This window comes from Aspergillus saccharolyticus, assembly GCF_003184585.1.
Source record: "Aspergillus saccharolyticus JOP 1030-1 unplaced genomic scaffold BP01scaffold_12, whole genome shotgun sequence".
Taxonomy (NCBI): domain Eukaryota; kingdom Fungi; phylum Ascomycota; class Eurotiomycetes; order Eurotiales; family Aspergillaceae; genus Aspergillus; species Aspergillus saccharolyticus.
In genome coordinates, this window is record NW_020290622.1 from 339518 (window position 1) to 366826 (window position 27309).

At 52.5% G+C, this 27309-nt stretch overlaps 11 protein-coding genes and 1 non-coding gene across 12 annotated transcripts; 5 read left to right on the top strand and 7 right to left on the bottom strand.

Moving 5' to 3' along the window:
• The first annotated feature begins 455 nt into the window (after positions 1–455).
• On the top strand, positions 456–3048 carry BP01DRAFT_391298 (serine/threonine protein kinase CBK1). Its single transcript, XM_025578071.1, has 4 exons — positions 456–1285; positions 1356–1859; positions 1907–2383; positions 2431–3048. The coding sequence occupies exons 1-4, from the start codon at positions 642–644 to the stop codon at positions 2741–2743; spliced, it is 1938 nt and encodes a 645-aa protein (XP_025431921.1). The 5' UTR covers positions 456–641; the 3' UTR covers positions 2744–3048.
• A 222-nt stretch (positions 3049–3270) lies between these two features.
• On the bottom strand, positions 3271–4225 carry BP01DRAFT_339234 (spliceosome assembly protein PRP11). The gene is made up of 2 exons (XM_025573355.1): positions 4143–4225; positions 3271–4085 (listed from the first exon to the last, which is right to left on the bottom strand). Exons 1-2 carry the CDS (start codon positions 4152–4154, stop codon positions 3381–3383), a joined length of 717 nt encoding a protein of 238 aa, XP_025431922.1. The 5' UTR covers positions 4155–4225; the 3' UTR covers positions 3271–3380.
• A 168-nt stretch (positions 4226–4393) lies between these two features.
• BP01DRAFT_422978 (putative tubulin-specific chaperone) lies at positions 4394–6478 on the top strand. Its single transcript, XM_025579603.1, has 3 exons — positions 4394–4611; positions 4668–5118; positions 5176–6478. The coding sequence occupies exons 1-3, from the start codon at positions 4434–4436 to the stop codon at positions 6392–6394; spliced, it is 1848 nt and encodes a 615-aa protein (XP_025431923.1). The 5' UTR covers positions 4394–4433; the 3' UTR covers positions 6395–6478.
• A 563-nt stretch (positions 6479–7041) lies between these two features.
• On the bottom strand, positions 7042–7113 carry BP01DRAFT_t141. Its single transcript has one exon. It is a non-coding gene; the product is annotated as a tRNA-Glu (tRNA).
• A 3210-nt stretch (positions 7114–10323) lies between these two features.
• Positions 10324–11670, top strand: BP01DRAFT_317818 (D-mandelate dehydrogenase-like dehydrogenase; the record flags this gene model as incomplete). The annotated part of the gene is made up of 4 exons (XM_025572619.1): positions 10324–10376; positions 10421–10650; positions 10771–11432; positions 11518–11670. 4 exons carry the CDS (start codon positions 10324–10326, stop codon positions 11614–11616), a joined length of 1044 nt encoding a protein of 347 aa, XP_025431924.1. The 3' UTR covers positions 11617–11670.
• A 440-nt stretch (positions 11671–12110) lies between these two features.
• BP01DRAFT_294969 (putative C6 finger domain protein) lies at positions 12111–14843 on the bottom strand (the record flags this gene model as incomplete). Its single annotated transcript, XM_025571795.1, has 3 exons — positions 12111–12973; positions 13026–13431; positions 13884–14843. The coding sequence occupies 3 exons, from the start codon at positions 14841–14843 to the stop codon at positions 12111–12113; spliced, it is 2229 nt and encodes a 742-aa protein (XP_025431925.1).
• Positions 14844–16853: 2010 nt separating this feature from the next.
• BP01DRAFT_295148 (putative formin binding protein) lies at positions 16854–17869 on the bottom strand (the record flags this gene model as incomplete). Its single annotated transcript, XM_025571806.1, has 2 exons — positions 16854–17774; positions 17846–17869. The coding sequence occupies 2 exons, from the start codon at positions 17867–17869 to the stop codon at positions 16854–16856; spliced, it is 945 nt and encodes a 314-aa protein (XP_025431926.1).
• Positions 17870–18397: 528 nt separating this feature from the next.
• Positions 18398–18960, bottom strand: BP01DRAFT_356142 (uncharacterized protein). The gene is made up of 2 exons (XM_025574872.1): positions 18799–18960; positions 18398–18722 (listed from the first exon to the last, which is right to left on the bottom strand). Exon 2 carries the CDS (start codon positions 18699–18701, stop codon positions 18459–18461), a length of 243 nt encoding a protein of 80 aa, XP_025431927.1. The 5' UTR covers positions 18702–18722; positions 18799–18960; the 3' UTR covers positions 18398–18458.
• A 1490-nt stretch (positions 18961–20450) lies between these two features.
• BP01DRAFT_32331 (uncharacterized protein) lies at positions 20451–21479 on the bottom strand. The gene has a single exon (XM_025572787.1). The coding sequence runs from the start codon at positions 21325–21327 to the stop codon at positions 20500–20502; it is 828 nt and encodes a 275-aa protein (XP_025431928.1). The 5' UTR covers positions 21328–21479; the 3' UTR covers positions 20451–20499.
• A 152-nt stretch (positions 21480–21631) lies between these two features.
• BP01DRAFT_295091 (putative cell cycle control protein (Cwf19)) lies at positions 21632–23796 on the bottom strand (the record flags this gene model as incomplete). The annotated part of the gene is made up of 2 exons (XM_025571802.1): positions 21632–22453; positions 22504–23796. 2 exons carry the CDS (start codon positions 23794–23796, stop codon positions 21632–21634), a joined length of 2115 nt encoding a protein of 704 aa, XP_025431929.1.
• A 166-nt stretch (positions 23797–23962) lies between these two features.
• Positions 23963–25497, top strand: BP01DRAFT_317831 (putative ATP binding protein). The gene is made up of 2 exons (XM_025572620.1): positions 23963–24139; positions 24208–25497. Exons 1-2 carry the CDS (start codon positions 24097–24099, stop codon positions 25362–25364), a joined length of 1200 nt encoding a protein of 399 aa, XP_025431930.1. The 5' UTR covers positions 23963–24096; the 3' UTR covers positions 25365–25497.
• A 264-nt stretch (positions 25498–25761) lies between these two features.
• BP01DRAFT_32434 (uncharacterized protein) lies at positions 25762–26836 on the top strand. The gene is made up of 4 exons (XM_025572825.1): positions 25762–25788; positions 25945–26033; positions 26096–26213; positions 26267–26836. Exons 2-4 carry the CDS (start codon positions 26028–26030, stop codon positions 26677–26679), a joined length of 537 nt encoding a protein of 178 aa, XP_025431931.1. The 5' UTR covers positions 25762–25788; positions 25945–26027; the 3' UTR covers positions 26680–26836.
• Positions 26837–27309: the final 473 nt, after the last annotated feature.

Here is a 27309-nt window from a genome sequence, read left to right on the forward strand (position 1 = left end):
TCAAGTCGTGATGGGGACTTAACAATTAGTGAGTGATCGGAGGATCCGAGTCTCTGCCTGGTAGGGATGGTGAAACAGGCGACTGGCGAGTCTGGACTGTTTAGCTAGTCTTGGAGATGGACACTCTCCAGATTGTTTCAGATCGACCCAGTCTCTTTTGGGATGCTCTTTCTTGAATGCTGGTGTTGTTCTTGTTCGTTCTTGTTCACAACAGTAGGCGGAAATTGTTTCATCTCTTACAGGTTGTCAGTCAAATATGAAACAAGATTATGCATCGATGTTGGTTGGAGAAGAGGGTCAAGTGTTCAAAAAACAAATTTGCCTCCTGAGACGGTTGGTTGTAGTTGGGTGAAGGTAACTGGTAGTAGCCACCGCTCCTTAGATTTCGTTTCTGTTCCCTCCTCCCCCCTTAAAGTTGATTCTCACTCCCCCTCCTTCTAGCCCAAACCCAGACTCCACACATCTTCCACATTCCTGACTCCTCCCTCTCCTCCCCTCCTCCTCTCATATCCTCCCCCTCCCCTCCCCCTTGGCTGTCTGCTTATCGGCATCCTCTTTTCCTTCTATAAACTCGACTTTTCTCCCCGCCCATTCTCGTCAATCACGGCTGCTTTAGCCTCGGGGAGGACAGTTTGCCCATCATGGATCCCAACAACAATCGTCTCCACCTGAATTTCGGGTATAATAATAACGATCGCTCGTTCAACAACCCGGCTGCAAACAATCGCGCCTATCCCACTACCCCCTCCGCCTTCCCTCAGCCCATCTACCAGAACCAGGCTGGTCAGGAGTACGTCGATGCTCAGAATGGTGCCTATGGTCAGGGCTATTTCATGGCCAACCCCTATCAAGCCCAGGGTGCCTATGCTCAACAACAACAGCCGCAACAACAACAGCAACAACAACATTACGGCCAGAACCTGCAATCCTCTCAAGCCGCATACGGGTCCCGCATGGGATACAACCCCAATGATGGGACGAATGGTCTGATCCAGCAGTTCTCCAACCAGGACCTGAATTCTCCGCGGTCGGGTTTCTTTGGTCGCGCAGCCTCTCCCGCTCAACGGCCCCGGACCGCTGGCTCCCCCGCCGCCGCACAGCAGCAACCCGGCCACCTGGCACCTCCCATGCCGCGCAGCCCCCGCACCCCTGCCGAGAACGAAGAGCTTCAGCGCTATCCAGAGCGATACTCGGAAAATGTTCACAAGCGTGGCAAGGCGGCCAAGGAATTGGTCAGTGTCTTTTTCAATGAGAACATTGAGCGCGCGCGCGACCGCAACTTGCGGTGAGTATTTTTTCTGGCATCGAACCTGAATTCGAATGGGAAGTCCTAACGATTTTTTCTTCTGGTATAGATCTGCGGAGCTCGATAAGATGATTCGTGATCCTGGCGTCCCCAAGGACTCGAAGCGTAAGGAGGCGGAAGTGCTTGCGAAGAAGGAGTCGACTTTCTTGCGGTTCTTGCGTACCAAGGAGACGCCACAGAACTTCCAGACCATCAAGGTCATCGGAAAGGGTGCATTCGGAGAGGTGAAGCTGGTGCAACGAAAGACCGATGGCAAGATCTATGCGCTCAAGTCGTTGATCAAAACTGAGATGTTCAAGAAGGACCAGCTGGCTCACGTGCGTGCCGAGAGAGATATTCTCGCTGACTCCAAGGATAACCCGTGGCTGGTCAAGCTGCACGCTTCCTTCCAAGACTCGGCCTATCTCTACCTGCTGATGGAGTTCTTGCCCGGTGGTGATCTGATGACCATGTTGATCAAGTATGAAATCTTCTCGGAGGACATCACTCGCTTTTACATGGCCGAAATTGTCATGGCTATAGAGGCTGTTCACAAGCTTGGATTCCTTCACCGGTAAGTTGATCGTGCTCATCTGCGAGGTCAAGCTAACATTGCTGCAGCGATATCAAACCTGATAACATCCTTTTGGATCGTGGCGGTCACGTCAAGCTGACTGATTTCGGTCTCTCCACCGGCGGCAAGAAGACGCACGACAACTCATACTACCAGAATCTTCTCAAGAACTCCACGTCAAAGGACAAGAACCGCAACTCGGGTTACTTCAACGACGCCATTAATTTGACCGTCTCCAACCGTGGCCAGATCAACACATGGAGAAAGTCTCGTCGCGCCATGGCTTACTCCACCGTGGGTACGCCCGACTACATCGCGCCGGAAATCTTCAACGGCCAGGGATACACTTACCTGTGCGATTGGTGGTCTGTGGGTGCTATCATGTTCGAGTGCTTGGTTGGCTGGCCACCATTCTGCGCCGAGGACACGACCGACACATACCGGAAGATCGTGAACTGGAGGGAATGTCTGTACTTCCCTGAGGAGCTCGTCCTCTCTCGTGAGTCGGAGGGGTTGATCAGAAGGCAAGTCTCACGTCGCCGTGAGTTGAGTTTCTGCTAACAGTCTGCAGTTTCCTGTGTGACACCGAACACCGTATCGGCAGTGAAGGCGGCCAATACGGCGGTGCGACGCAGATCAAGAATCACCCGTTCTTCCGTGGCGTCGTTTGGGAGCAACTGCGCAGCATCCGTGCGCCCTTCGAACCGCGGTTGAGCTCGAACATTGATGTGTCTTATTTCCCGATTGACGAGATTCCTCAGGAGGATACCAGTGCCATCCACCGCGCTCAAGCTCGCGCCATGCCGGAAGAGCAAGAGGCGGAGATGAGCCTGCCGTTCATCGGATACACGTACAAAGCATTCAACGCCTTCCAGGCAAACTGAGTATAGACATGGATATCGCATGTTTGTTGGTGAACCCACGATAGACGTCATTGAAGAGTCCGAAAGCGGGCGGGCTTGCATTGATGGATTTTCAGTGGCGCATAAGGCTTTTCGTCTCGGTATTACCACATTGTGCATCAATTTCATCGAGCATATAGCGCATTTCATCATCTGTTGGTCATGACCCTGCATATCCGTTTGATTTCACCGCATTCTTGTCGCGAGACGACGACATCGCTCGCTGCTAGCTGTGTATGTAGCTGGAACGAGGAACGAGGTGTGGACCATCCACTAAACAATTGCAGCTAGACCTAGACTTAGAGCTTAGTGTAGAGTATAAGTGCTTAGAGACATCATTGTGATCGTAGACCACGGAACTATTTTCGAATCCACAACACATAAAATCGATACGAATCGGTAGATTGTTGCTGTTGTCTTAATATCCGACGATAGAAACCGCTGTGAACAAACGCCTGCCGGAGAGCTAAGAGATGGTGATACATATGCCATTTTGAAAACGAAACATCAAACCTGGTCCTCACAAACACCAGCATCACCTTGTAATCAAATCGAAGCAGATAAAACAAAACCAAACCGAGTAGCCCAGCCAAAGAGGAAAAAAAAAACAAGGAAGAAATCAAGCCTTAGGCTCCACCGGCGCCAATCCAGGCACACCCGAAAACCGCTCCTCGCGCTCCGTCTTGAACATAATCTGCACCCAGAACTCCTTACTATCCTCATCAAACCAAGTCCAATACCGTCCCTCGCGGCGATCGATCTCCCTGGCCTGCAACTTGAACGCACACGACTGATACGGCTCCGCCGCGATGACAAGATACTGAAAGTTTTTGTCCGGCGGCTCCTCCACCTTCTGCTCGAATGCCGACATGAACCGCACCCGGGGCGTGACCCCCGGGGTAATCTCCTGGTACTGCAGCTGGAACAGCATCCCCAGCTGCCGGGTGAGGGGATCCCGAATCTTGGTGATCTTATACCCCGGGCGGCCGATCTTGATGGTCTGTTTCTTCACCTGCACGCCCATCGCGCCCGGCAGCGCCGAGGGGTCCTGGTTCTTGCCCTCCCGCTGCTCGCGGGCGGCGCGCCGCGCCAGGTTCGTCTGGTGCTTCCGCCCCTGCGTGTGCGCGAGATACGAGCCGTCGTTCTGGTGGACTGTCAGGCACAGTCGGCATTCGAATGAGCCGACATGATTCTTGAAGAAGTAGGGGTCTTTGTCCAGGTCGATCGTCTCCAGAGCGAGTTTGCGGAGTCGTTCGCGGCGGTCCGCGTTGGTGGCGCTGTGCGAGGCGACGCCGCCGCCTCCGAATTTCGAGCCCGCGCGGTTCTGCTCTGTTGGTTAGTGGGGAATACGGGATAGTAGAGGCAATAGGGAGCTTCGTACTTGGTAGTCCATGTTGGAGAGGACTTGCGCTTTTGGCTCTGGCTAGTGGGAGGTGGGAGTGGTTTGGAAATGTTGGTGATAAGTTAATGTTTCGAGATAATAGTTAACTTAGCGGTTTGGCGGAGATGAAGCTAGGGATTAGGTAAGCAGTCCCTAAGAGGTGTCATTGGTTGGTGTTTGGGTGTGGGTCTAATGTCTTGCTCATGGATTGATACCTATGGTTATAATTTAGTACTTCCCAACTACACAGTGTTATTCCTCCTTGGGATCGTTCTGGTGTTGCGGAGACTAATGGCTATCATGGCTACTCCGGTTATTGGTCAGCGTCGGTCCTACGCGGGCGATCTGTGTACTGTTCGCTATGTGGGCACTGTAGAGGGCACTACTGGCGACTGGTTGGGCGTCGAATGGGATGATCCGACACGCGGAAAGCATTCAGGCGAACACAAGGGAGTGAGGTATTTTACTTGTGAGTACAGACATTCGGAACTATTCTTGGAGAGCTTCAAGTTCTGATCAGTACAGGCCAGCGCAATCACCCCACAGCAGGGTCGTTCGTGCGCCCGTCGCGCCCAGCGGACAAACCGCGCGGACTGGTTGAGGCACTGCGCGAAAAGTACGCCTCGGAGTATCTCGAGCAGGAGCTGGCTCGGCAGCGCCAGCAGACTGACGATGTTGTCCTGCACCAGCCCATCGAGATCAGCGGCAAGGTCGTTGAGGAGGTCGGGTTCGACAAGATCCGCAAACAGCTCGCCGAGCTCCAGGAGCTGAAGATTGTCCTGCTGGATGGCCTGCGGGTGGCCGGTGTGTTGGGCCACGAGGTTTCCCCGGAGGAAGTCGAGTCTGCATGTCAGGAAATCGAGCAGACTTGTCCCAAGATCACGGAGCTGGACCTGAGCCGGAATCTGGTGTCGCGCTGGAGCGAAGTGGCGAGGATCTGCGAGCGACTCAAGCTGCTCAAGTCGTTGAAACTGGGGTAAATTTCCGATCTTCAAACGCGGAGAAGTGTGCTTCAGCTGACCAACATCTCCAGCGGCAACCGATTCGGGCCGGTTGAGAAAGGCCTCACATTCTCGAAAAAAATCACCGAACTATATCTCGACGAAACCCTGCTCGCCTGGGACGAGATCTCCGCCATCACGCGCCAATTCCCAGCTCTCACTCTCCTCTCCGCCTCCGCCAACCAACTCTCGACCATCTCCACCCCTCTCGCGCAAAGCATCACCCGACTAACCCTCGAAAATAACACCTTTACCTCCCTCTCCGACCTCCGCCCCCTCACCACCCTCCCCCGCCTCGAACACCTCTCCCTCCGCTCCAACTCCATCAGCACCATCGCCGCCACCCCGGAAGACACAAACTCCCTCAGATTCGCCCCAACCCTGACCTCCCTCGACCTCTCCCGCAATCAAATCTCCACCTGGCTCTTCCTCAACCACCTCCCCACCGTCATTCCAGCCCTCCAAACCCTCCGCATCTCCGGCAACCCACTCTTCGACGGGCCCATCGGCCCCACCGCCATCACCGGCCTCCCCGAGAGACCGATGACCGTCGACGAAGCCTACATGCTCACGCTCGCCCGGCTGGCCGGCCTCCGCACCCTCAACTACGGCATCATCACGCCCAAGGACCGCCTCAACGGCGAACTGTACTACCTCTCTCTCATCGCCAAGGAACTCTCCGCCAGCCCGCAGGCCGCCGAGCCGGAGATCCTGGCCAAGCACCCCCGGTACGCGGAGCTGTGCGAGCTGCACGGCCAGCCGGTGGTCACGCGAGCGAGCGCGGAGGATGCGGCGGGCAAGGTGGTGAATCCGCGGTCGGTGGCTGCGCGGTTGGTGCGGTTTGTGTTTTGTCTACGGGATGCTGGGTCTGCACACGGCAGTAAAGCCGAGGGGCTGCAGGAGGAGGGGGTGGTCAAGGCGAGGGAGATTCCGAGGTCGTTTGATACGTACCAGGTCCAGGCGATTGCGGGTCGGTTGTTTGGGCTCCCGGCGTATAGACTGAGGTTGGTGTGGGAGACGGATGAGTTGGATCCTGTCAGTAGGGAGAAGATGGAGGATGAGGATTGGGATACTGAGGGCGAGGGCGAGGGCGAGGCGGTGGAGGCACGTCCAGGGGATGCAGGTGCTGATAGGGATCGGTTTGTGAAGAGAGAGGTGGAGTTGGTGGAGTCTACGAAGGATATCGGGTTCTGGGTTCAACCCGATGTGTCGGAGGTGAGGGTTAGGGTTGAGGTGCTGGATAAGAATTAAGGGGGCATGGGGTGCTAGAGCTGTTTTGCATGTAGACTCTAGACACTGATTAAGTTAAGGTATTTGATAGCTATAGACTTAAGCGTTGGTGTGCACTATGATCGAGCTACCACTGCAAACATTATGGTCTTGATGACCCAAACAGGAGATTTTGGCCCACTCAGCCGCTTGAGATTGACATCTGATGCATATGCGTTTGACATCTATCAATATAGTCCCTTGCTTAGTGAAGAGGTGCCTGTCCTCAGCACCCCGTTAAACCTGACCCGATATACTCATCCCCTCACTCACTACCCACATGTTTCATGCGCCATGTACAGTACTTATATATCACCCCCACTTCACAACGGGATAGAAACGCAACCCCAAAGAGTAGTTAGAATCGAGCTCCGATAGGGGAATTGAACTCCCGGCTGCCGTACACTTGTCTTTGAGAGACGATAAAGATACAGCCGTAAATTGGTGGATACATCGCATATCCCCCTTCCGCATTGACCAGGCCACAAAACTTAGCAGCATAGCTCAAATGCGAGTCACAAGTCTCTGCAGTCAGCCTACCACAACACCTTGCGCGTGTATTTTGTTTTTCTGTCTCTCACACAGCAGCTCGGGTTCAATTCCCCGCAAAAACAAAATCAAAAGAAACTCTCCGATGCGGGGAATCGAACCCCGAGCTGCTGTGTGAGAGACAGCGATGTTAGCCATTACACCACATCGGACCTTGTTGAAGAATGAAGCTAGATTGTAACATTATGTTCATAATTTATTGCTTCACAGTGTTTCGTGGTGAATCTTTGTGGTCATGTCAGGATACCTGGCTGCAGAGATTTGGGGAAAAAGGAAGTTTGGAGGCCGCTAGTCCCCGTGAATGCCTGCTCCGGTGTTTGAAGGCAAAGATTCGTGTCCCATCCCGTATCATTGATTCCTAGGTAAAACTCGGGGCTTTGTGGCTGGTGGTTCGGAGGTATAGACCTCTGGTTGAGGGGAGGCTCATACTCCGAAGTTAGCAGTGCCAACTTTGTATTAGACATATTGATAAGGGCTCGTATAGAAGCCTTATTTGCTACCCGTCAGAGCTATATATGGACACTTTGTATGTTACGCGTGTATTGATAGTATTATTTCCATGTCGTTTGGTGAGCCGACACCGATGCTGCGAGGAACGGCAGGAGGTATGGGCAGTCAAGTAGATGGGTGGTGAAACTGTAATATTTGCCTCGGAAGGATGATGAACGAACAATTGAATCAATCAATGAACATATGGATAGTTTGAGTGAAAATGATCCTGTTGATGATGAGGGAGAGGGGAGATGGAGAGGGCGGAGAAGGTCTTCTGTGAGAGGTTGTATTTCGAACCGCCTACTGCTTTCTAAAAAAGGAAGGTACTCTCGCCGGGCACCACACTCGTTTAAATACAGCAGAGCAGTTCTCATCCTATGCAATCCATAAGAGATAAAGAACTGAAGTGATCTATAATATAGCCCTGAAGACAGAACCCCCTCGCAAAACTGTTATCGAACTCGGTCCCCCGAAGCCAGAGGACAGACCCGCTCGCAAGGGCATTGGATTCGGTCGACCAAAGCCAAAGCGCATGACTCGTACCACGATATTCCTCCTCCTCTTCCCTTTCTACTTCGCGGTCGTCGTTCCTTCAGTGTTGTGTTGTCGTTTCGTGCGTTCTTCATCGTTTCCCGTATTATTTGTCTAGCATTTAACGAATAAGTGTCTCTTCGCGTCCCTTTTGCGTTCTCTTCGCTGGTTTATCGCGTGCGATACGTTGAATCCCTCGATATGCCGCGTGGTAGAGGTCGCGCTGGTGGTCGAAGGGCCAGACGAACTCAACGGCCCCTTCGCGACACGGCAGTGAAGCCTAAGTGGCTCTGGTGCATGTGTTGCCTTCGTACCGCAGTCAAGAAAGAAAAGAAAGACTGCGGGAACATCAGTCAAACGCAGCGCCCACTTTGTGGTATGAGGCGGAGACCACGGGGTGTTTGGTGCAGTTGTATGTAGCGTGTAATGCGAATGATAAGAAACAAATTGATGCAGATGATGCGGATACGGTGCTGCTTTATAAGAGGTGAAGAATCGACACGAACAAAACGAGCAACGCAGGCGAAAGACAAGCTGAACAAAACGAGCAAGTAAACAGAGAACGACTCAAACCGCGAGAAATCAGCAGCTCGTGGGCGAGCTTGAGCGCGACGATTCGATATATATATCGGCGAACTCGATGGTTAAAACGTCATCAAGATGAGCAGTCGGCTTCAGAGAGCAGACTCCTAGTCCGATCCGGACATGCTATCATTGTAACGGTGGTTCAGGTTTAGACAAGGAAGATGATGGTGCTCATTGTTAGCTGATACGGAGATTGATATGGCCAAATGAGACATATCCTTCTCCCAATCGGAGTGCTGTAGCTTAGGCCTTATAGTAGTATAGTCTAAGCCCGAGTTCCTGTTGATTTCGAATGCGGAAGTGGGAAACACCCGACTGTGCATAAGGATGTCATTTTATCGTCCTCGGTGAGCTTGTCAAGCAGCACCTTTATAACGACTCGGTGGCCATAGATGGCTGATTGCTTCAGTGCTCGCTCTTGCACCCACGATACTAGTGCATGAGATGCTAGGGAGTATTCAAATTCTGCGTCAGCAGCAGGTGCTATAAACGTTCTTCATCACCAAGTGCTGTCATAACACTTAACATATCGTAAACTTATTTGTGCCAACCTGCCAAATAGCGGCTTGTCAAGCGAGCTCGAGGTAAGCCTGTCGGAATGGATCTTGACAAAGCCGCAATTCCGATAGAATTCGACTCAACATCGTGATAGGTCGGTCGATAATGGAAGCTTCGTCTAGGTTCCTCAGGTAGAGTTGCAGGGTCATGGATGTATGCAGAATTGAATCTCTACCTCGACGAGGATTCGAACTTCCTTTGGTGGAGCAGCGAATGTATCGAATTCAGCGCATAGAGTATACATACGTCACGACCGGTGCTGGTAATATTTCCTGCATGGTACCGGCGTTTTGCACCCGAGAGTGACTGGAAATGCACTGTGATCACTGTAGTGCTTGATCATTTGATTTGATTTAATGAAAGAATCTGTGTCAAGGAACGTGGATGTCAAGAGGGAATTGCATGCTTCATGAGGCTTTCGAACCAAAGATCTGAGCCAACTTCTCAAGACACACCAGTATAGGTCTAAGTTCTCGCCATCTTGACTGACTGAAGTAGAAATCGTATGGTAGATAAGAATAAAGACGAGGAGGATGTTCGGGAGGGGAATGAAGGAAGGATAGAAGAGGAGGAGGAAGAGGATGGAGGATGGAGAGGAAAAGGAAGAAAGAGGGAAGTGAAAGAGGAGGATGACGATATACATACCTCCTCTTGTGCAGGAACTGTATTGATGATAGTTATCATCCAGTGATTCACCCAGTCCAGCAACAAATCACAATACCTCAAAGCCCCTATCACCGACAATACTGGATCGATTCACCAAGCCCAGCAGTGAATCGCACTGTATACTTCCCCCAGCTGAGGAGGGAATAAGCGAGATCCCGGCCGAGAGAGACACCCTTACGCCCAATCGAGACCCTATCTTCCACCAATCAAGGGCAGGAACCACTCGGAATAGAAGCCGAGCGATAAGTGCGAAAGGGCGCACGGGGCACGTGGGGTTGATTTCAGAGCATTTGGAAGAGAGTTCCATCTCTCCCTATCACTGTTGGTCTCCCGATCTTCTGCAGGCACGACACTTGTCCGTTCGGGGTATTGTATCCCGCTCCCTCGCTTTCGCTTCCCGCCCGCCGACACTTTTTACATAGTATAAAATCTCAAGCAACCCCCACTTTCCCTACAGCTGCTAACCATACACCTCCTTGCAGCTCAATCGACAGCACAGCACAGCATAGCATACCTAAACAGCTACAACAATGGGCTCCACCAACCCCAAACCCAAAGTCCTCTTGATTGGAAAAATCGACCAGTATGTAACCCGCAGTACCTCCCCATCAATTGACCACTAACCAGACCACCCACTTCCAGCGCATACGCGACCTGGACCGGATTAAGCGACATCGCCGAACTCCTCGAAACGACCGCCACCAACCGCGAGGAATTCATCCAAGAGTGTCGTGCGGGGAAATATGAGGGTGTGGTCGCTATCTACCGCACGCTAGGGTCGATCAACCTCACGGGCAACTTCGACCAGGAGATCATCGACGTGCTCCCGAGGTCTCTGGTGTGGATTGCTCATTGCGGTGCGTGACCCCCCTTCAGTTTTCTTTTTCTTAAAACAACCGTTGTTCCACTATCACTCAACTCACCTTCTTTAAACCCCTAAACCCGCACCCAACAATCTAACGCAGACCCCTGCACAGGAGCGGGCTACGACCAAATCTCCATCCCAGCCTGCAGCGCGCGCACCCCGCACCCTATCCGCGTGTCCAACGTGCCCACTGCCCCCGACAACGCGACCGCCGATGTGAACATGTTCCTGATCCTAGGTGCACTCCGCAACTTCAACGCGGGGATGCAGAACCTTCGACGCTCGGAGTTTCGCGGAGTGGCCGGCACGACGCTGCCGGGGCTGGGCCACGACCCGCAGGGCAAGACGCTGGGGATCCTGGGAATGGGCGGGATTGGACGCAACCTGAAGCGCAAGGCGGAGGCGTTCGGGATGCAGGTCATCTACCACAATCGAAGAGCCCTCTCCGCCGAGATGGCCGACGGGGCTGAGTATGTGAGCTTCGAGGAGTTGCTGGCGCGGAGTGATGTGCTCTCGCTGAATCTGCCGCTGAATCCCAAGACGAGGCATATCATTAGCCATGCCGAGTTCGCGAAGATGAAGGATGGGGTGGTGGTGGTGAATACGGCGCGCGGGGCGGTTATGGATGAAGAGGCCCTGGTGCAGGCGTTGGACTCCGGGAAGGTGTTTTCGGCTGGGTTGGATGTCTTTGAGGAGGAGCCCAAGGTGCATCCCGGTCTGTTGCGGAATCCGAACTGTGTGCTGGTGCCGCATATGGGGACTTGGACGGTCGAGGTATGTTTGCGTCTGCCTGTTTGGTGTTTGGTGTTGACACATGTCGTGGTGGATGTGGCTAACAATCGGTTGTTCACTCCTGCAGACACAAACCGCCATGGAAGAATGGACGATTGGCAACATTCGCTCCGCGCTGGAGACGGGCAAGTTGAAGAGTCCCGTTCCCGAGCAGGCAGATCTTTAAAATCACCAAGGTTGTACATACAATATAGACACATTAATAAAGGTTCAAATGGTGGACTTCTTTTTTCGATGTATATACAATGGTCTCATTATTCATTGCCTGCAGACCAGGCCCTGGCAGTGGCGATGAACAACGCAGTCCCCTTCGCAGACAAGCAACGTCACAAGCAAATATGCCACTGGTTCAGGTATGCAGCCGTAAACGCCGTGAACTGTCCGTCCTTCTGCTAGCCCAAAAAGGAAAAAAAAAAAAAAAAAAAAAGAAATTCAAAGCCAAATAAACTCCGCACCCGGATGTGACCCTCCCCTGTCCCACGGCCGACAAACCCGGCAGATGTAAAACCCACCCACCAGCGTTCATCAACGGCAGGACCACAAGACAAACAGACAGCAAATCTAGTACAACATCATGAACAGGTACTCATCAGTACCAATGCGCTTTTCATATTACAGGACGCAAACTGCTATCATCAGAAGAAAATATCACCAGGCCGGTCACTCCCGGGAGACAATCCAAGATCGAACGACCATGCCGCAAATGCGCTTGATCACTTGGGTTGTGCCCTTGCCGCCAGCTTCCTGCTCAAGGAATTTCTGTGCGACATAGAGCTTGGCTCCCGCGTCCTTCTCGTTCGTTGTGATCGGCTGCGGGAAGCTGCGGGGGAAGTCCGCCCACCGCTGTCCCAGATGACGCGCAATGGCGATCGAATAGATCACATCACGGTTCTCATACGTGTCCAACAACGTCCGGCAGCGAGCCAAAGTGTCGTCGATCTCCTTGGCCGAGCTGGCTTCGTTGTCATGTAGCGTCAGGAAGTATCCGACGGCGCTCCAGAAATCCAATGATCGTTGTGTCAACTGATCCGGCATCGAAGGAGGATTGGCGGCCGGTTCCCGAGTAGGAAATACGCTTAGAGGATTTGAGTCCAGGTGTTCACCCGTGATCATCGCCTCAATCACGTCCAGTCGCTTGGCTGACGCTAGCAGATCGTATTCCGGCTGAGCACCCCCTGACACGTTCATCACATGACGGCACAAGGTCATCGAGCTCCAAACCACCGACGCTTCGAAACTTTCCAAGCGGGCGATCACGTTGGGATCGTTGAGGTTAGGATCGTTGAAGGCATCAATCAGGGCTGAATACTCCGCCATGAGCTGAGCGTTGGCCAATAGATGGGTCAGCGCCTTGTCTTGAAACCACCGTGTTTCAAAGAATTTGTCAATAGCAGGGGCATATGTCGCTAGGAACACAGCTTGGATCTCCTCGAGACGATTGGGCGGCAGTGATGTGATGGGGTGAGGAGGAGGTGGAGGGATCCCTCGCAACGCCAGAAGGTCGCTAATCTGGACTTGTTTTACTGAGAGCTGGGTAAGCATATTGACAACACAATTATAGACAAGGAACTATACCTCTAAAGCTGGTAGCCTCCGACGGAGTGCCGGCAGCATTGGTTGCTGCCGGATTGACCGTCGGCTGCAGGCCTCCTTCCACGGCATGCTGGATGCTGGCCATGTTCTGCTGATTGTTCACGTCGGTAGTGTGATCAAGGGGTGCTCCGTAGCTATCGTAGCGGTCGGTTGACGTGCTGGGCGACTCAGAAGGAGCAAACGGTTGCGACGCGGCAGGAACGTAGCCTGGAGGAGCTTGAGGATACGATGTCGAGGGGTCCTGAGGATTGACCACCAAAGAAGGATGCGGGTTAGGTGCGGGCTGAATAGCAGAAGGCGTTGGCTGTTGTTTAAAGACGGGATCGTAACCTAGACATTCCCGTTTACTCTTGACACAGTTCCGGCAGACAGGATGACCCTCGTCACACTAGTGTGGATCAAGCAGTTAGCGGGAAATACTGTACTGAGGAGTATGCAAGCCACAGATAAGAAGTCGCAAAGAGAACAAGGAGCAAATGGGTATCGAGAGACAGAAAAAAGTGATCGCTCAGGAGGTATCGAAGAAAAATAAATGTGAGCTTTGAATAGGCGGGGAGGAAAGCAGCAACAGTGAGTGGGCAAGAACAACAACACAAGCGACAGGCGGGGTTTCGGCGAGCCGAACAGACAAATTGCGGCGGCGCAAGCGAAGATTCCCCTCCCTCCCGTCGTCTCGCCTGTTGCGACCGCCTGCCTGTTCATTGCCCGCCTGTCCACCTGCCCCTCCCTCCTTGCAGTACTTCTCCCCCTTCTCCCCACTCTCACTACCACAAAAAACAAATACAATTCACACAACCCATTGACAAAACGGAAAATCACCCTCGCAAATCTTCTACATACCTTGATCCGTCGCTTACGACATGTTAAGCAGCCGGTTTTCGTCCGACGTTTAACCTCCTTCTTGTGTCTTCCGCCCGATAGCATCTTGTTAGGGTCGCCCGGTAGCTGGTACCGTATCTGCGCATTGGCGTTCATTCCCATTTGCCCGAGGTTGGTAGGATAACCCGTCATATACTGGCCCCCTGAGGTCATCGGGGGCATGTTGGATGGCATGGGCGAGCCGATGGGGGCCTGTGGCATCTGGGAATGCTGCCCCTGCATCGAATGATGATCCATGGTCTGCATCGACGGGGCACTCATAGATTGATGATTATGATACATATCCGAGTTCTGATGCTGCTGGTACTGTTGTTGCTGGTGCGGTTGCGGTGTCGATTGTCCCTGTCCGGGGGTGTGATGCGACGGCGACCCATGTTGCGAAGGCGTGTGCTGATGTTGCGGGTGATGTTGATGCTGAGAGTATTGGTGCTCGTAGTGGCTTTGTGGTTGCGATGGCTGCCCTGGTTGTTGGTGCGGTTGGTGCTGGTGTGAATGTTGGTGCATGTGAGACTGCTCCTGCTGACCCGGCTGCTGCGAATGCGTGTCATTCATTGAAGGCTGGTAGGAGGGAACGGGAGTCGAGGACTGGGGCGTATGGTCTGGAAAGTCAAACCCGTTCGTTCCCGGCGCATGCGCCCCGTGGCCATCAGTGTCGCTCTTGTTCAACTCCGGAAATGAGAAATCAGGTTCCTCCGTGTGAAGCCCATCCGTGGCCGGAAGCGTAGTATCGAGTGGTGGTAAAGACGTGTCAATTGAAGGAAGGGACGGTATCGTGGTGTCGATCGGAGGAAGCTCATGGTCAAGATGTTCGTGTTCCTCCATCGCTGGCAGAGTGGTATCGATCGGAGGCAATGAGGTGTCGATATGAGGAAGCGAGTGGTCTATTGGCGGTTCGCTGTTATGTGGCTCACTCGAAAGCATCTGAACCGAATGCATCTCGGAAGGTTGCTCAGCCGGAGGTTGCTGAGCAGGAGATTGCTGGGCAGGAGGTTGCTCCGCAGAGGGGATCTGAGCAGGAGGCATCTCGGAAGGAGGCCTTTCAGCGGGATGCACTTCGGGGGGTGACATTCGGGCGGGGGATGTCTCGGTGGGAGACATTTGAGCAGGAGGCTGCTCAGTAGGAGGCATCTCAGCCAACTCAGTAGCCGGCTTAGGTGCCTCCTCTGCTGGTTTCGTCGAGTCCGTTGCTTCTGTCATCTTGATAACACTGGAACACCAGTGTCACCGCTGCGTAGGACGATGATAACAATAAGAGTGCCTCGTGAAGGCTTTCAGATCTATCGGGTGAGCTGTAGTCGACCGCGGATGAATTTTACCGCTAGCTCAGATTTGCAGGGAATGCGGAGCCGATGGTGCTATTTCTCTATTTCAGAAGATAAAAGCATGTTAGTGGGCTGACACCGATTAACGCGACCCATCAACCCTCTGGCAACCCGGGCACATCATGGGTGATCAACTTTGACGATTGATGGCAAGTCTTGTAGGTCTGATTTTGCTTTGCGCATTTGCCGACGTGACGAGGAGCGACGCGATCACTCAAGAAATTATCCGTACGTTGAGGGTACCCGTAACATCCACGATGCGTTGGCTATTTCCCATCAGCCTGATCAAAGGTCTCAGCCGAGTGTCCAAGCCCATCCATAACATGTTTCTGGAGGCAGGGCAGCCTCGTCAACCCAGGCAACCTTGAATGCGACCGTCTGAAGCCTCTCCAGATCGTACGCCAGGACGGACCACCACGGCGGGAGTAGCGTACATGGTCAAAGTGGCAGATGTTGAAAACCCATGCGAATCCGATCATCGTGACCCGATCGAAGGGTCAAAGTGAAGAGTCGACAAGTCACATTGAGGGAGGTAGACATAGTGCGAGCGCGTGTCGGGATTGCCAGAGGGGAAGTGATCGGGACAAGCAAATGGGAAGAAGCTCTCGTTTACTCACCATGCACTGGGCCAGATAAGCGAAAAGAAGCGAGCCCGAATGACTATAGCACCAAAACACGCAATTCGGCACCAAATATTCTCCGCATCTGGGGGTGGGGAGAGTAAGAATGAGAGTGCGACAGAGAAAGGTTGTTGCGCAGATAAATGAGCGAGGAAGAGAGAGCTTCGGAGCCCGGCAAAAGAGAGAGTGAGTGAGAGAGTGAGTGAGGAAGAGGGAGAGAGGGAAAAGAAGAGAGAGACTCCCCGGACTCTCTGGCTGTTCTGCGCCGACGGGGAAAATTAATACGGGCAGAAAAATTCGATGCAAAAAAGGGAAGGGTCCAGCGGTCGACTTGTGGCAACCAGACTTGAATGCATTCTACGCACAGTTTCTACAACACAATTGTGCTCTTGACAGTTGATTTTCTGCTAAGTTATAGGTAGTTATGTTCTTTTGTCAGTTGTTGCATGATTCTTAATCAAGTCTATTTATTTCGAGAATGTGTAGCACACCACTCGTAATTGGCGCACACCAGAATCGGACCAACATACAACCATCTAGCTCTTCTTGAAGCTCGAGGTTGATATCTGGAAAAAGAAAAGCATATCTACAGGTGCGGTGCGGCTTTGGGGATGTGGTTTCGGTTTCGCTGTCCGCCAAGCCTCCAAGCCTCCATCTGCAGTTGTCTCTGGGTGTCGGTGTTCCCGCCAACTGCGGACGCTGAGAGGCGCATTGATGAAACCTTTCCAAGCATGGATCAGGTCAGCTCTATTTCGCTGTCCTGAGGTTATCGACGGCAGTAGGATATATGCTCGGCCATCTAAAAATCCCTCGTAGTGATCAGAAGACAATGGCTATCGAAATACTCCGTGCGGATGGAAGTGCTTCTTCACTCGCGGTGAAAGCAGGAGTCAGTCAGCGTCGATTGTTCGGCAAGATATACTGTAGTCAACCAGTGGCCTTGTGCCCATTTCCACTGATCTATATCGTAGTATCCTTCTTTGTCGCAGTCATTTCCTCATAACCTTGGGTTTGCGTTTCTTGAATATAACGCCGGCAGCTGGCTCTTCAGCCTCCGTTTTCGTTGCGGTCTCCGCAGCATCGCCCACTGTCTGCTCCTCTTTGACCGCAGGTGCTGGATCAGACTCAGCAGACTGCACCTCTTCTTCTGACTTGACTGGAACAAATTGACCCTTCGTCGATTCCTTGTCCTTGGGCTCCGCATCTCCCTCGATTCCTGCATTCGCGACCGCATCCGCCTCGGCCTTGACGTCCGAAGGCTTCACCCGCTTGATCTCCCGCGTTGAAGCCAACAGCGCATCCAAATCCGTGTCCTCCCCCGTGCTTGCCGCAGGATACCTTCTGACCGACGACCCCCACCCCTTCGACACAAACCTCTCCGCCTCCCTTTTCGCCTCTACCTCCTCCTCATCGATATCATCCCCAGCACCAGCACCACCAGCCTCAAGTTTCCTCTTCCTCACCCCAACCGACCTTCCCGCCTTTTGACCCTCCTCCCCATCATCGATCACCCTTTCAGATACAGTTTGCCACGTGCCGGCCAAAGCCATCTCTCCCCGAAATTCTTCTGGAATTGCCACGCCCATCTCAGCCAGCTGCGCCATCTGTCGTTTCCGTTCCTCCATCGACACAGGCCTTTCCTGAGCTTTGGGGGTATCTCGCTGCTTCCACGGTGCTGGCCCACCATCGCTACCTTTACTGGGATCATTGCCACCCGTGACCGTCTGCCGGAGCCGCTCGACTTCGCTCTTCGCGCGCTGGATTTCCCGTTGCTGCTGCTCGTTGTTACGGTGGATGTCGCGCAGGAAGCGTCTGAGATTTCCCTGATGCTTTCCCGTGGCTTCGTGTTGGGTCTTTTCAAAAGGAGTGTCGCGGATGAAGATCTTGCATTGTTTGCACCAATATTTTGGCTATAGGTGTTCTTAGATTAATTGCATGTAGGATTTGGAACATAGGAGACAGAGAGGGGAGAGTTACTTACTGCTGATTTCCAGTATTCTGCCATCTTATTGAGACTGAGCTCAGGCTCTTATGTAGATTGCGCGTGAGAGGGTAGGATAGTGAGCGTTGAGGGAGTTCGGAGCTTGAGGCAAGTCGGGCTGGCCTGGGGAGGTTCTGTTGCGACGGGCCGGAGCGTCACTCACATGCTGTTGATCAGTCCGCAAGGATATAACACTAGTCCGGAATTGGTAAGGGCGGATTTAGCGAGGCATAAATGCTCAACTCAATGAGTAGCATCAGCAACACTATGCAAAATCCTAGAGGACTTGTGTGGTAAGCATATAGTTGCAGTTAATAATCCTACAGGTGAGGTATTTGCTGAGTGTATAGCGTCAGAAAGGACCGTCCAGTGATAACCAATCTACATATATACCCGATAGCCTGTAGTATATTTGCAAACCAACATTGCCAATGGCATATGTAACAAATCATGATAACTCCAACGGCACTCTTCACAAAGCCAAAAACACATAGACCACTTCCAGAGAGAATAAGAAGAATGGTATATCGAACCAAATCCAAGGAACAAAACCCCAGCCCCAAACGCCGTAAATGCAACCAACACTAGCCTCCAAAAATAACGGCCATGCCTATTATTGCTTCTCCAAGTCGCGGGGAGGCTCCGGATTGAACCTAAGACCATTGTCCCGTGCCATCCAGTAGATATCGCGTAGGCGTAAGTCTCGCATGTAGGATCTCTGCTCATTGGAGAGTTCTCTTTCCTGCTCGTCGTTGCGGAACCCGCCCGTGGCGACGGAGTGGATGGAGTATCCGATGAGTGTAGACACGATACAGCCGAGAATGACGAAGACGATGATGGCGGACTTGTCGATCATGGTGAGGATGTATAGAAAGAACTGAGGTTGGGGTACTGTTAGCTGGGATGGACTGAGATGAGGTGGGAGGTTGTAGTTACGGAGGACGAGGACTCACTATGTGAATGAATGTAGGGAAAAGGATATATCTGCAAATGGTAGTAATATATTGCTCTCAATAATATGCAGAACACCGTTGTCAGTTGGCAAGTTCAAGAACAGGGCGTGTAGTCTAGTAGAGATCAGGCAAAAGAATGACTGGAAGAAGAGAGGAAAAGAATGTTTTGTCTGCTTCTGATCCCCTCTTCCTCCACGAGAAATCCTACGCTTATATACCCCTGCTTCATCTCCTATCCTCCACTGAAATCTCTGTTGAAGTTGTCCTCCACTCTTCAAGCCTTGGGGATGGTCTATTTCTGGTTCGAGTGCAGGACTATATCGCGACGCCAAGCATCTCATCTATCCTCCGCTAGTCTGCAACGAGTATCGCCCAGATGTCAGTGACGTCATTAGCGAACAGGCCAATGGGAGGCTCATAATCACTGTCCTAGCGCTGACAGGCCATGCCTGTTTTGGTAGGAAGAATTTGGGTCGGATCGAACGAGTTCAACCTCCAAACCACCAGGTGGATCAATCCTGACTATTTGCATTGACCTCTGGGATCGTTGAGCTCTAATCTCATCCCTTATCCTATCAGCCTCTCGGTGGATCAAACTGTGGCCCTTTCCTGTAGTCCGGCGCTGTGCGTGGGGCCCGAGGGAATGAGTTTCTCTTGATAAAGTATTTTATTGTTTGTTGTCTGATGGAACGCCCTGAAACTCGGGGTAGGGTCGCCCATCGAGAGTACCATAGCAGTAGCCCTTGGGAAACTCATTGGCACTTCAGGTACGGAGTACAACCGTTCATAAGGGCCTACCAGACCTGTTCAATAACCGCCAGAAGCCCTGGGCTTACCTGACTCGATGGTGTTCGACGACTGTGGTACTTAGCTGGAGCCAAGAAGGGGTCTTTGCGCGTTGATCACACGGTGTTTTGATGTATAGCACCAGGATTGGTGCTCTTTGTGCGTTTTCCCTTTGTCATTGAAGGCTTTCAAGAGCTGCTCTTATGCAGCCCGCTGAGTTGCGTGAGAAGAAATGAGAATGGCTCGTACGCCTTAATTTGACTGATATGACTATTCGGGGTGTCTTGAAATATAGTGGACACTCTAAGACGCAGGGTGACCTGTGCTAGACTCGCATAATTTGGGCAGAGGGGCATTGGTCCTATTGATCTGCTGTTCACAACAGTCAGTAACCACAGAAGCAAGACGTTGATTGGTCTCTGGGTTGCTGATAGCAATGGTGTGTTTTATCAGCTTCGCAGATAGAAAAGGGATGAATTGGCTCAATTCGCTGAGGCTCTCTCGATCCAGGTAAGTGGCTACGTAGGTAATGTTGAGAAAGACCTGTCGATCAACCCAATCATTGTTCTTCTTCGCTTCTAGTGTGGCCAGGCCCAGGCTCTCATGCCACAGACATGCCCGTAGTCTATCGCTTACCTTGTCGCAGCCTTTGATGATCAGCATACCTAAATCATATCGGAGGACCACAAACCTTCAAGAACTGCATTAATTATCCTCACTTCGAAATGTTACAACTCTACTTTACATGCATTAACTCCAGGCCGTCATTTTCCTTCGTAACGCATATTCGTAGCCACTGCCTGTTTTATTCCCTCTGATAATCCTTAGCTACTGCCTCAAGGCCGAGCCGTCAACTGGCCAGAGGGTCTCCATTAACTAACAACTACCATCGCTTCCTACCCAACCATCCCAATCTCACAGAAACTCGCGCAACTCACGCTCCTCCCTCGAAATCGGTACCAGCAACCCAAACTTATCGAACCTGCAGCCTACCCGAAGAACATCAGCCGCAGCAAGCACCGGACTAGACCGCGGCAGTTCCCTCGCCGCTCTCGCATCCGCGAGCAGCAACACTGGGACACTCGGGCGACGAAATCCCTCAATACGCTGGACCATCGCCGTCGACAGCAAGTTCGCAACAGTCTCCCACTCAAACCTTCGGTTGACAAACCACACAATCTGGCGACAGAGATTGGCGGAGTGGTTCTCGCGCCGCAGACGATCCGTGACTGGCTGGCCCCACGCCGCAACCACATCTGCCCAGGTAGCAGCCAGACCCGGCGGCAACTCAGGCACTTTGATTGTCGCTGCTTTATCTACCGCCCGCAGCTCGATACCCCGGCCAAAGTACTTAAGCTCCAGCTTCAAATCCCCTAAGATCGCGTACTGCGCCGCGATGCCTTTGGCGTTGGCGTGGCAGATCTGGTGTTGTTCGTGCACGTCGGGGGTCTGGGCCAGGAGGCTGTGCAGGCCGCGTAGGTAGACGTGCAGGATCTCGGTTTCGGCAAGGATCTTTTCCTCCAGGCGGCGGTATGTGGCGGCGTTTTTGGAGGAGAGGTTGCTGCGTGGGCAGGTGGTGGTTGTGGGTGTGAGTGTGTTTTCTGGTGCGTCGGCTGTCTTATTGTCTTCGTGAGAGGACTGTGCTCTGGTTTGGAGCTTTTTGGCCTTTCGCTGCTTCTTCGATTTCTTCTTTTCCATAGGGGAGCGTCGACGTTTATGTCCGGTGTTGTTTTCAGGGGGCATGGCTTGTTTTTGGTGAATCCCGAGAATATGTTGGATGAAGGGAAGAGTTTGATGTAGCTAAATTCAGAGATAGGAAGAGTTTGTTGTAGCTGGGTTAAGATATAGGGGGAGGGGAATGTGGATAGAGAAGTGTGAAGGGGAGAGAGATAAGGTTGATTTGATGATCAAGGTAGGTGGAAGTGTAAGTTGATTGATATGTGTTACTTCACTGAATGTTTGTCAAGTGAGAGTAAATCATGAAGTTTATACTTCTCTTTTCATTTGTGCAGTTTAGATGGCGTAACCTCGCCTATGAAGTCACAAATCATCCCTCCACAAGAATCCGCGTCCAGTCGAACTTCCTCCAGCGCTTCTGGAATCCAGGTACTCGCCGATCACCACCCCGTTGCCAGCGGCCCTGCCGCTTGATCACTTCCGGACCCAGATCCAACATGCCCCCAATGACCTCCCGAGCAAAGAGGTCTCCACGCGGCCAGCGGTTTTCGTCTTCAACCACGTGTCCCAGGCCACCATCCAAACTGAACCACACATGGAAGTAAGGCATCTCTTTGGCTATGCTACGGCGGAAAGCGCTCCGCCCCATGCCTTGCTTGGAATTGGCAAGGGTGTCGATCAGCTTCCGGTGCTGAGACCACTCCGCGTCGGAAGACAGAATCGCCTCCTTGAAGAAGGCCGGTGATGTCTCCCCGAGGCTGTAAGGAAGGGGGACCACTTCCATCGCCGCGTGGCGCTTGCGGTGAGGCTGGGCCGCGTTCTCATAGAATATAACATCGCGGCCTTGGTCGTGATACATGCGCGTTAGGCTCTTCATGAAATTGCGGATCTCTTCCCACTCGTCATCGTCGCACTCCAACAGGTTCGTACGATGCTGGATGGGAACAATGGTAGCACACCCTTCGCTGAGCTCAGGTTCGGTCGGCAGAGTAAGGTACACTCTTGTCGCCAAGGACACAACAGGTGCTACAGGAGGCGTATTCGTGTCTTCGTGATGGCATAGAGGACAGTTGTCGAGGATCTTGTTCATCTTCTGCAGCTCGTTGATGGTTGTATTCTTGATGTCGATCTCAGAGCGATGCACCCGACGGGCGAGCTTGGAAGCATTATCGTCCATGTATTCAAGATCATTCTGCCAAGAATGTTAGAAAATAGAACATGGAGGCTAGTCACAGCACTCACTTCAAATTTGGCGTCCTTGGCAATTCTTTCCGCAATGCGGCGTCCATCTCCACCCCATTGTCCGCGCGTCCGTCGCTCTTCTTGGACCATGTCTTCAATAGTCATATCATCGTTATCTTCCAATTTGCCTCGCTCACGGCCTCGCTTGTTATCGACTGCCTTGACTTCGTTCCTCTTTCCAGCCAGCATCCGGTTCTCCATGACACCTAAGACCACTACATCCGACTCCTTGCGGTTAGCCATAGCAGCAGCAGCAGTGTTGTAACGCTCCTCAAGCTCGGCGGCATCTGGCGCGCCCTTGAGTTTGGCCTTCATCATTTGAGCCTTGAGTCGATTGAGTGCGGTCAAGTCAAGATGCTGCGTAGTATTCTGCGGTGGCACAGTCTCCATGGGCTTTCCTTGTCCTTCGGCATTGAGCTCTCTGGTCGGACTGCGGATGTGCTCATGCGCTCCACGGTGAACATTCTCCTGTAGCTTGCGTTCCTGAAACAGCTCGCCCGATGGCTTTTCCTTGCCCACGTAGCCTTCGCCATATCTTTCGCGCCGATCTAATTCTGCCTCTTCTTCACGTGCGTCATCGAACGAACGAAGGTCTCCGAACCGGTTCATCGCAATCTCTTCCACCGACAGGCCGGTCTCCTCAGCCTCCCTATAGACAGCTTTCAACTTGGTCATTCTCCACTGCGAGCCAGAATCGCCAAATGTATAATCAACCTCGTGTTGCGCGGGCTGTTCTTCAATCTCTTCCAAAACTTTCCCGTCCTTCAAATCCCGTAGATGGGTGTTGATCTCCCGACCGTGAATCTTCAACTCGTAATCTGCTGAAAGCATCTTGGGTTTCGGTTCCTCTTCTAGACGCGTAGTGGAGCGTCGCTGGACATAGTCAATATCCAGGCTGGAGGGACCCTCCATCCAAGCATCTCTCTTCAATTTCGGTGCCTCATCCTGGACCGCCTCTGCAGCTTCAACTGGCGATTTTGTTTGTTCGTCCTTGCTCTCTCTGTGATGGCGCTTGTGATCGTGATCGCGATCATCTCCATGGTCGGTCGAATGACGCGACCGTTTGTGTCGGTGGCTAGCTTCGTCGCTACGACGCGACTCGCGATGCCTGTCGTAATCGCGTTCTCTCGATCGGGACGAACGACGATGGTGACGGTGGTGCCTCGAGCGCTCGCGGCTGCGGTCGCGGTCGTGGTCTCTGTCTCTGTGACGGCGGTGTCTGTCCTTGTCGCTTCTCTCACGTCGTCTCTCTTGCTCCTCTGCCAATGATTTCTCGAAATCCTCAAGCGCCATGATGGTGTTGATATTTGGCGAGACAAAACTCGTGGTATTGAGAGGGAGAAGAGAGCAAAGCACGGGAAAAGGCGGCGGCGGAGAAACGCCCATGACGTCTGGAACGCTTCCGGCCAAACGGACTCCACCTGCAATTCCCCGCGACAAAAGAATTTCTACGCCTCGCCTTCCAGCGGCTACTCTATTCCCTTCCCATCCTCTTATCAACACGCTTTGCTTAGCCCCTCTGACTGGGTGTTCTTAAGTATTGCGCCTGCTTTTGTATTGTTATTCATCGATTTTCTTCTGTAACCCGTCACGATGGCACAGTCTCCGGTCGCCGTTGTCTGCGTTGGCATGGCAGGTAAGGGCTCTGGCGACTTCTCCCCTCACTATACAGCAAATCTAACTAGTCTGTCTCCTTCAAAACAGGCTCTGGAAAGACGACCTTCATGCAGCGAATTAACTCTCACCTCCACTCGAAGAAGACCGTCCCCTATGTCCTCAATCTCGACCCCGCAGTCCACACGGTTCCCTTCGAAAGCAATATCGACATTCGCGATTCCATCAACTATCGAGAAGTCATGAAACAATACAACCTTGGACCCAACGGTGGTATTCTTACCTCCTTGAATCTGTTCGCTACCAAAGTCGATCAAATCATCGCATTGCTGGAGAAGCGGACGGCCCCCAACCCCAGCACCCCGACCGCCAAGCCCATCGAGCACATCCTGGTCGACACGCCGGGGCAGATCGAGGTGTTTGTGTGGAGTGCTTCTGGCAGCATCCTTCTTGAGACTTTGGCCTCTTCTTTCCCTACTGTGATCGCCTACGTTATTGATACCCCCCGCGCCAGCTCCACGAGTACCTTCATGAGCAACATGCTCTACGCCTGCAGTATCCTATACAAGACGAAGTTGCCGATGATTCTTGTCTTCAACAAGACTGACGTTCAAGACGCCGACTTCGCTAAGGAGTGGATGACCGACTTCGATGCTTTCCAGAAGGCTCTGCGGGAGGAAGAGGAGGCTGGCGCGTTTGGCACCGAGGGCGCAGCGGGTGGCTTCGGCTCGGGAAGTGGATATATGGGCTCACTGCTCAACAGCATGAGTTTGATGCTGGAGGAGTTCTACCGTCACTTGAGCTTGGTCGGAGTCAGTTCAATGACCGGTGACGGAATTGACGAGTTCTTTGAGGCTGTCGAAGAAAAGCGTCAGGAGTTTGAGCGTGACTACAAGCCTGAGCTGGAGCGGAAGAAGAAAGAGCGCGAGGAAACGAAGGCGGCGCAACGAGAACTCGAGCTGGGCAAGCTGATGAAAGACATGAACGTGTCTGGCTCCAGCAAGGGCAAGCAAACGGCGGACAACGAGCCTGAGACGGTCAGCGAAGCTGAGGAGGAAGAAGAGGCACGCAAGAATGGCGAGGACTACGATGAAGACAGTGATGATGATTACAGAATTCCTCGTGCCGGTGACAGTGAAGGGCTTACGCAGCGCTACAAGGACGCGCTTGCGGAGCAGGGCACCGCCCCGTCCGACCAGGATCTGAGCTTTGCCAGATACCTGCGCGCGAACAATCTCAACCAATGATACCTGACCTTAGGGTCGAAATTGCACGTTTTTCTTTTTCTTTGGAGATTTGAAAAGGCGTTGATGGCGGAGATTTGAACATAGCCATGGTAAATGAATAGACATTGATGATAACAGGTCAAATCCTCAACGTACCGATTTGGAAGCGCACCTAAGAGGCACTGTTGCCCTGCCATTTGGTTTCAATGCAAGAGGAATTGAAATTCCCTTCATAGCTTGACTGTAAACAATAAGATGAGAATATTATAGCTAATGTGGGGATGCCGGGGTAGATGGTCTGACGGCATTGACAGTCATCTTCCAGCTCAGTAAACCTGCAGTGACCCACTTCTGCCCTATGAAATAGCACGCGCAACATCTTTGCCCTTTCTGCTGTTTGTTCCACATTTTCGTTCGCATTTCGTGGTGGTGACAAAAGAAAAGGGTAAGTTGAGACCAGTTGGGCTGAATCAGCGGAAACACCGGCGGTGACATCATCGGAACTGAACCAGCGATGACCTCATGGGGAATGGTCCCTGCCTCTCCAACAGCTTATAACTACCACTGGTTGCTGCCTATGCTGCTCTAATTGACCTTCAAGTACCTGATTGACACAAGATCCGACATACCTTCAACCCGAACAACAATTACCAACTACCACAAGACAACACCTACTTCCGCGTCATGGATGTATGACTGCACTCTTCCGTTCCTTGCCATACAACGCAGCTAACGGGTTTGGCGCGACGCAGGTTTTCTATGCCTACACTTACTCCACAGCCGGATGGCTTGGTCTCCAGAGCTTGGCTCTGATCGCTGTGCCGGAGATGATGACAACCATGCTGTTGACTGAGACACGAGACCCTTCTGGTAGGTTCCAACCATGTACCATGAGCTGTAAACAATGTGCCTAACCTCAACAGCACTGGAAACATACTTCTCTCGCTGCCTGGGATTCAGTCTACTTCTCATTGCAGTCTTGACTGTAATGCTTACCGGCTCCGTGCCTCTGACCACTTCAATCGCACAACCCGTCACAACGGACGATTCCGACCCCAAGGCACCATATGCCGTTCCGACCATGATGGTTACAACCGTCTTTCACGGAGCTTCAGCGGGGTATGCATACATCTGGTGGGTGGCTACAGGACAGATTGCCTACGCGATTGGTATGGTGGGATACGCAGCTATTGCGTTCGTTGGGGTGTGGTGCGCTCTTTTCGCGAGCAGTGGAGGCAAGATCAACCGCAAGACTGGTGTCGATAAGCGGAGCAGTGGTTTCCCTTTTGCCAACACGGAGGCCGACAAGAGATTTGTGGGGAAGAAGCAGCTGTAAATGAGGAGACTGATGTCTCAAGCGGGGTTTCTGTGCATAAATGTGGATAGTCGCATGCATGCAATGACTGCAGATAAAAGAGAGTCTGCACACGCCAGAAGAGAGAAGACACAGAGAGATAGTGTTTGACTACTGAAATTGAGCATGTTTATCTCTCGGTTATTCCCTCATTACACCGCATCATAATACAGGATTTTCACGTAGTATTCTGCTCACAATTCGCGCTGTGTGGGCCAATTGAGGGTGTGCCTGGCATGAACCTCCTGCCCATGGGATCACGGGACTCGGTGCAACAATAACGACGACAACTCCGGTCAGGCCGCGCTTGTCACAATTTTTGCTTTACACCAATCTCCTCTGTCTCCCCCCTCTGTTGCACCCGATAGAATTATCCGACTGGCTGAAGGTATTATCATTCTGGTCACAGCAGTCTTCGGTGTCGCTTCAATGCAACCGTACCTATTCAGACTGCGCCCAAGCCCCGTCCAAAAAGACCCCGTCACCAGACGTGTCCAAGGGGCTTGGCTGTCTCGAGACCCTGCAGAGAATAGACCGGAGAAGACCTTCATTTGGTCACCCCGCAGAGTCGTGGACGATCTGAGCTCAGGCACTTCAGGGTCATTCAACCAG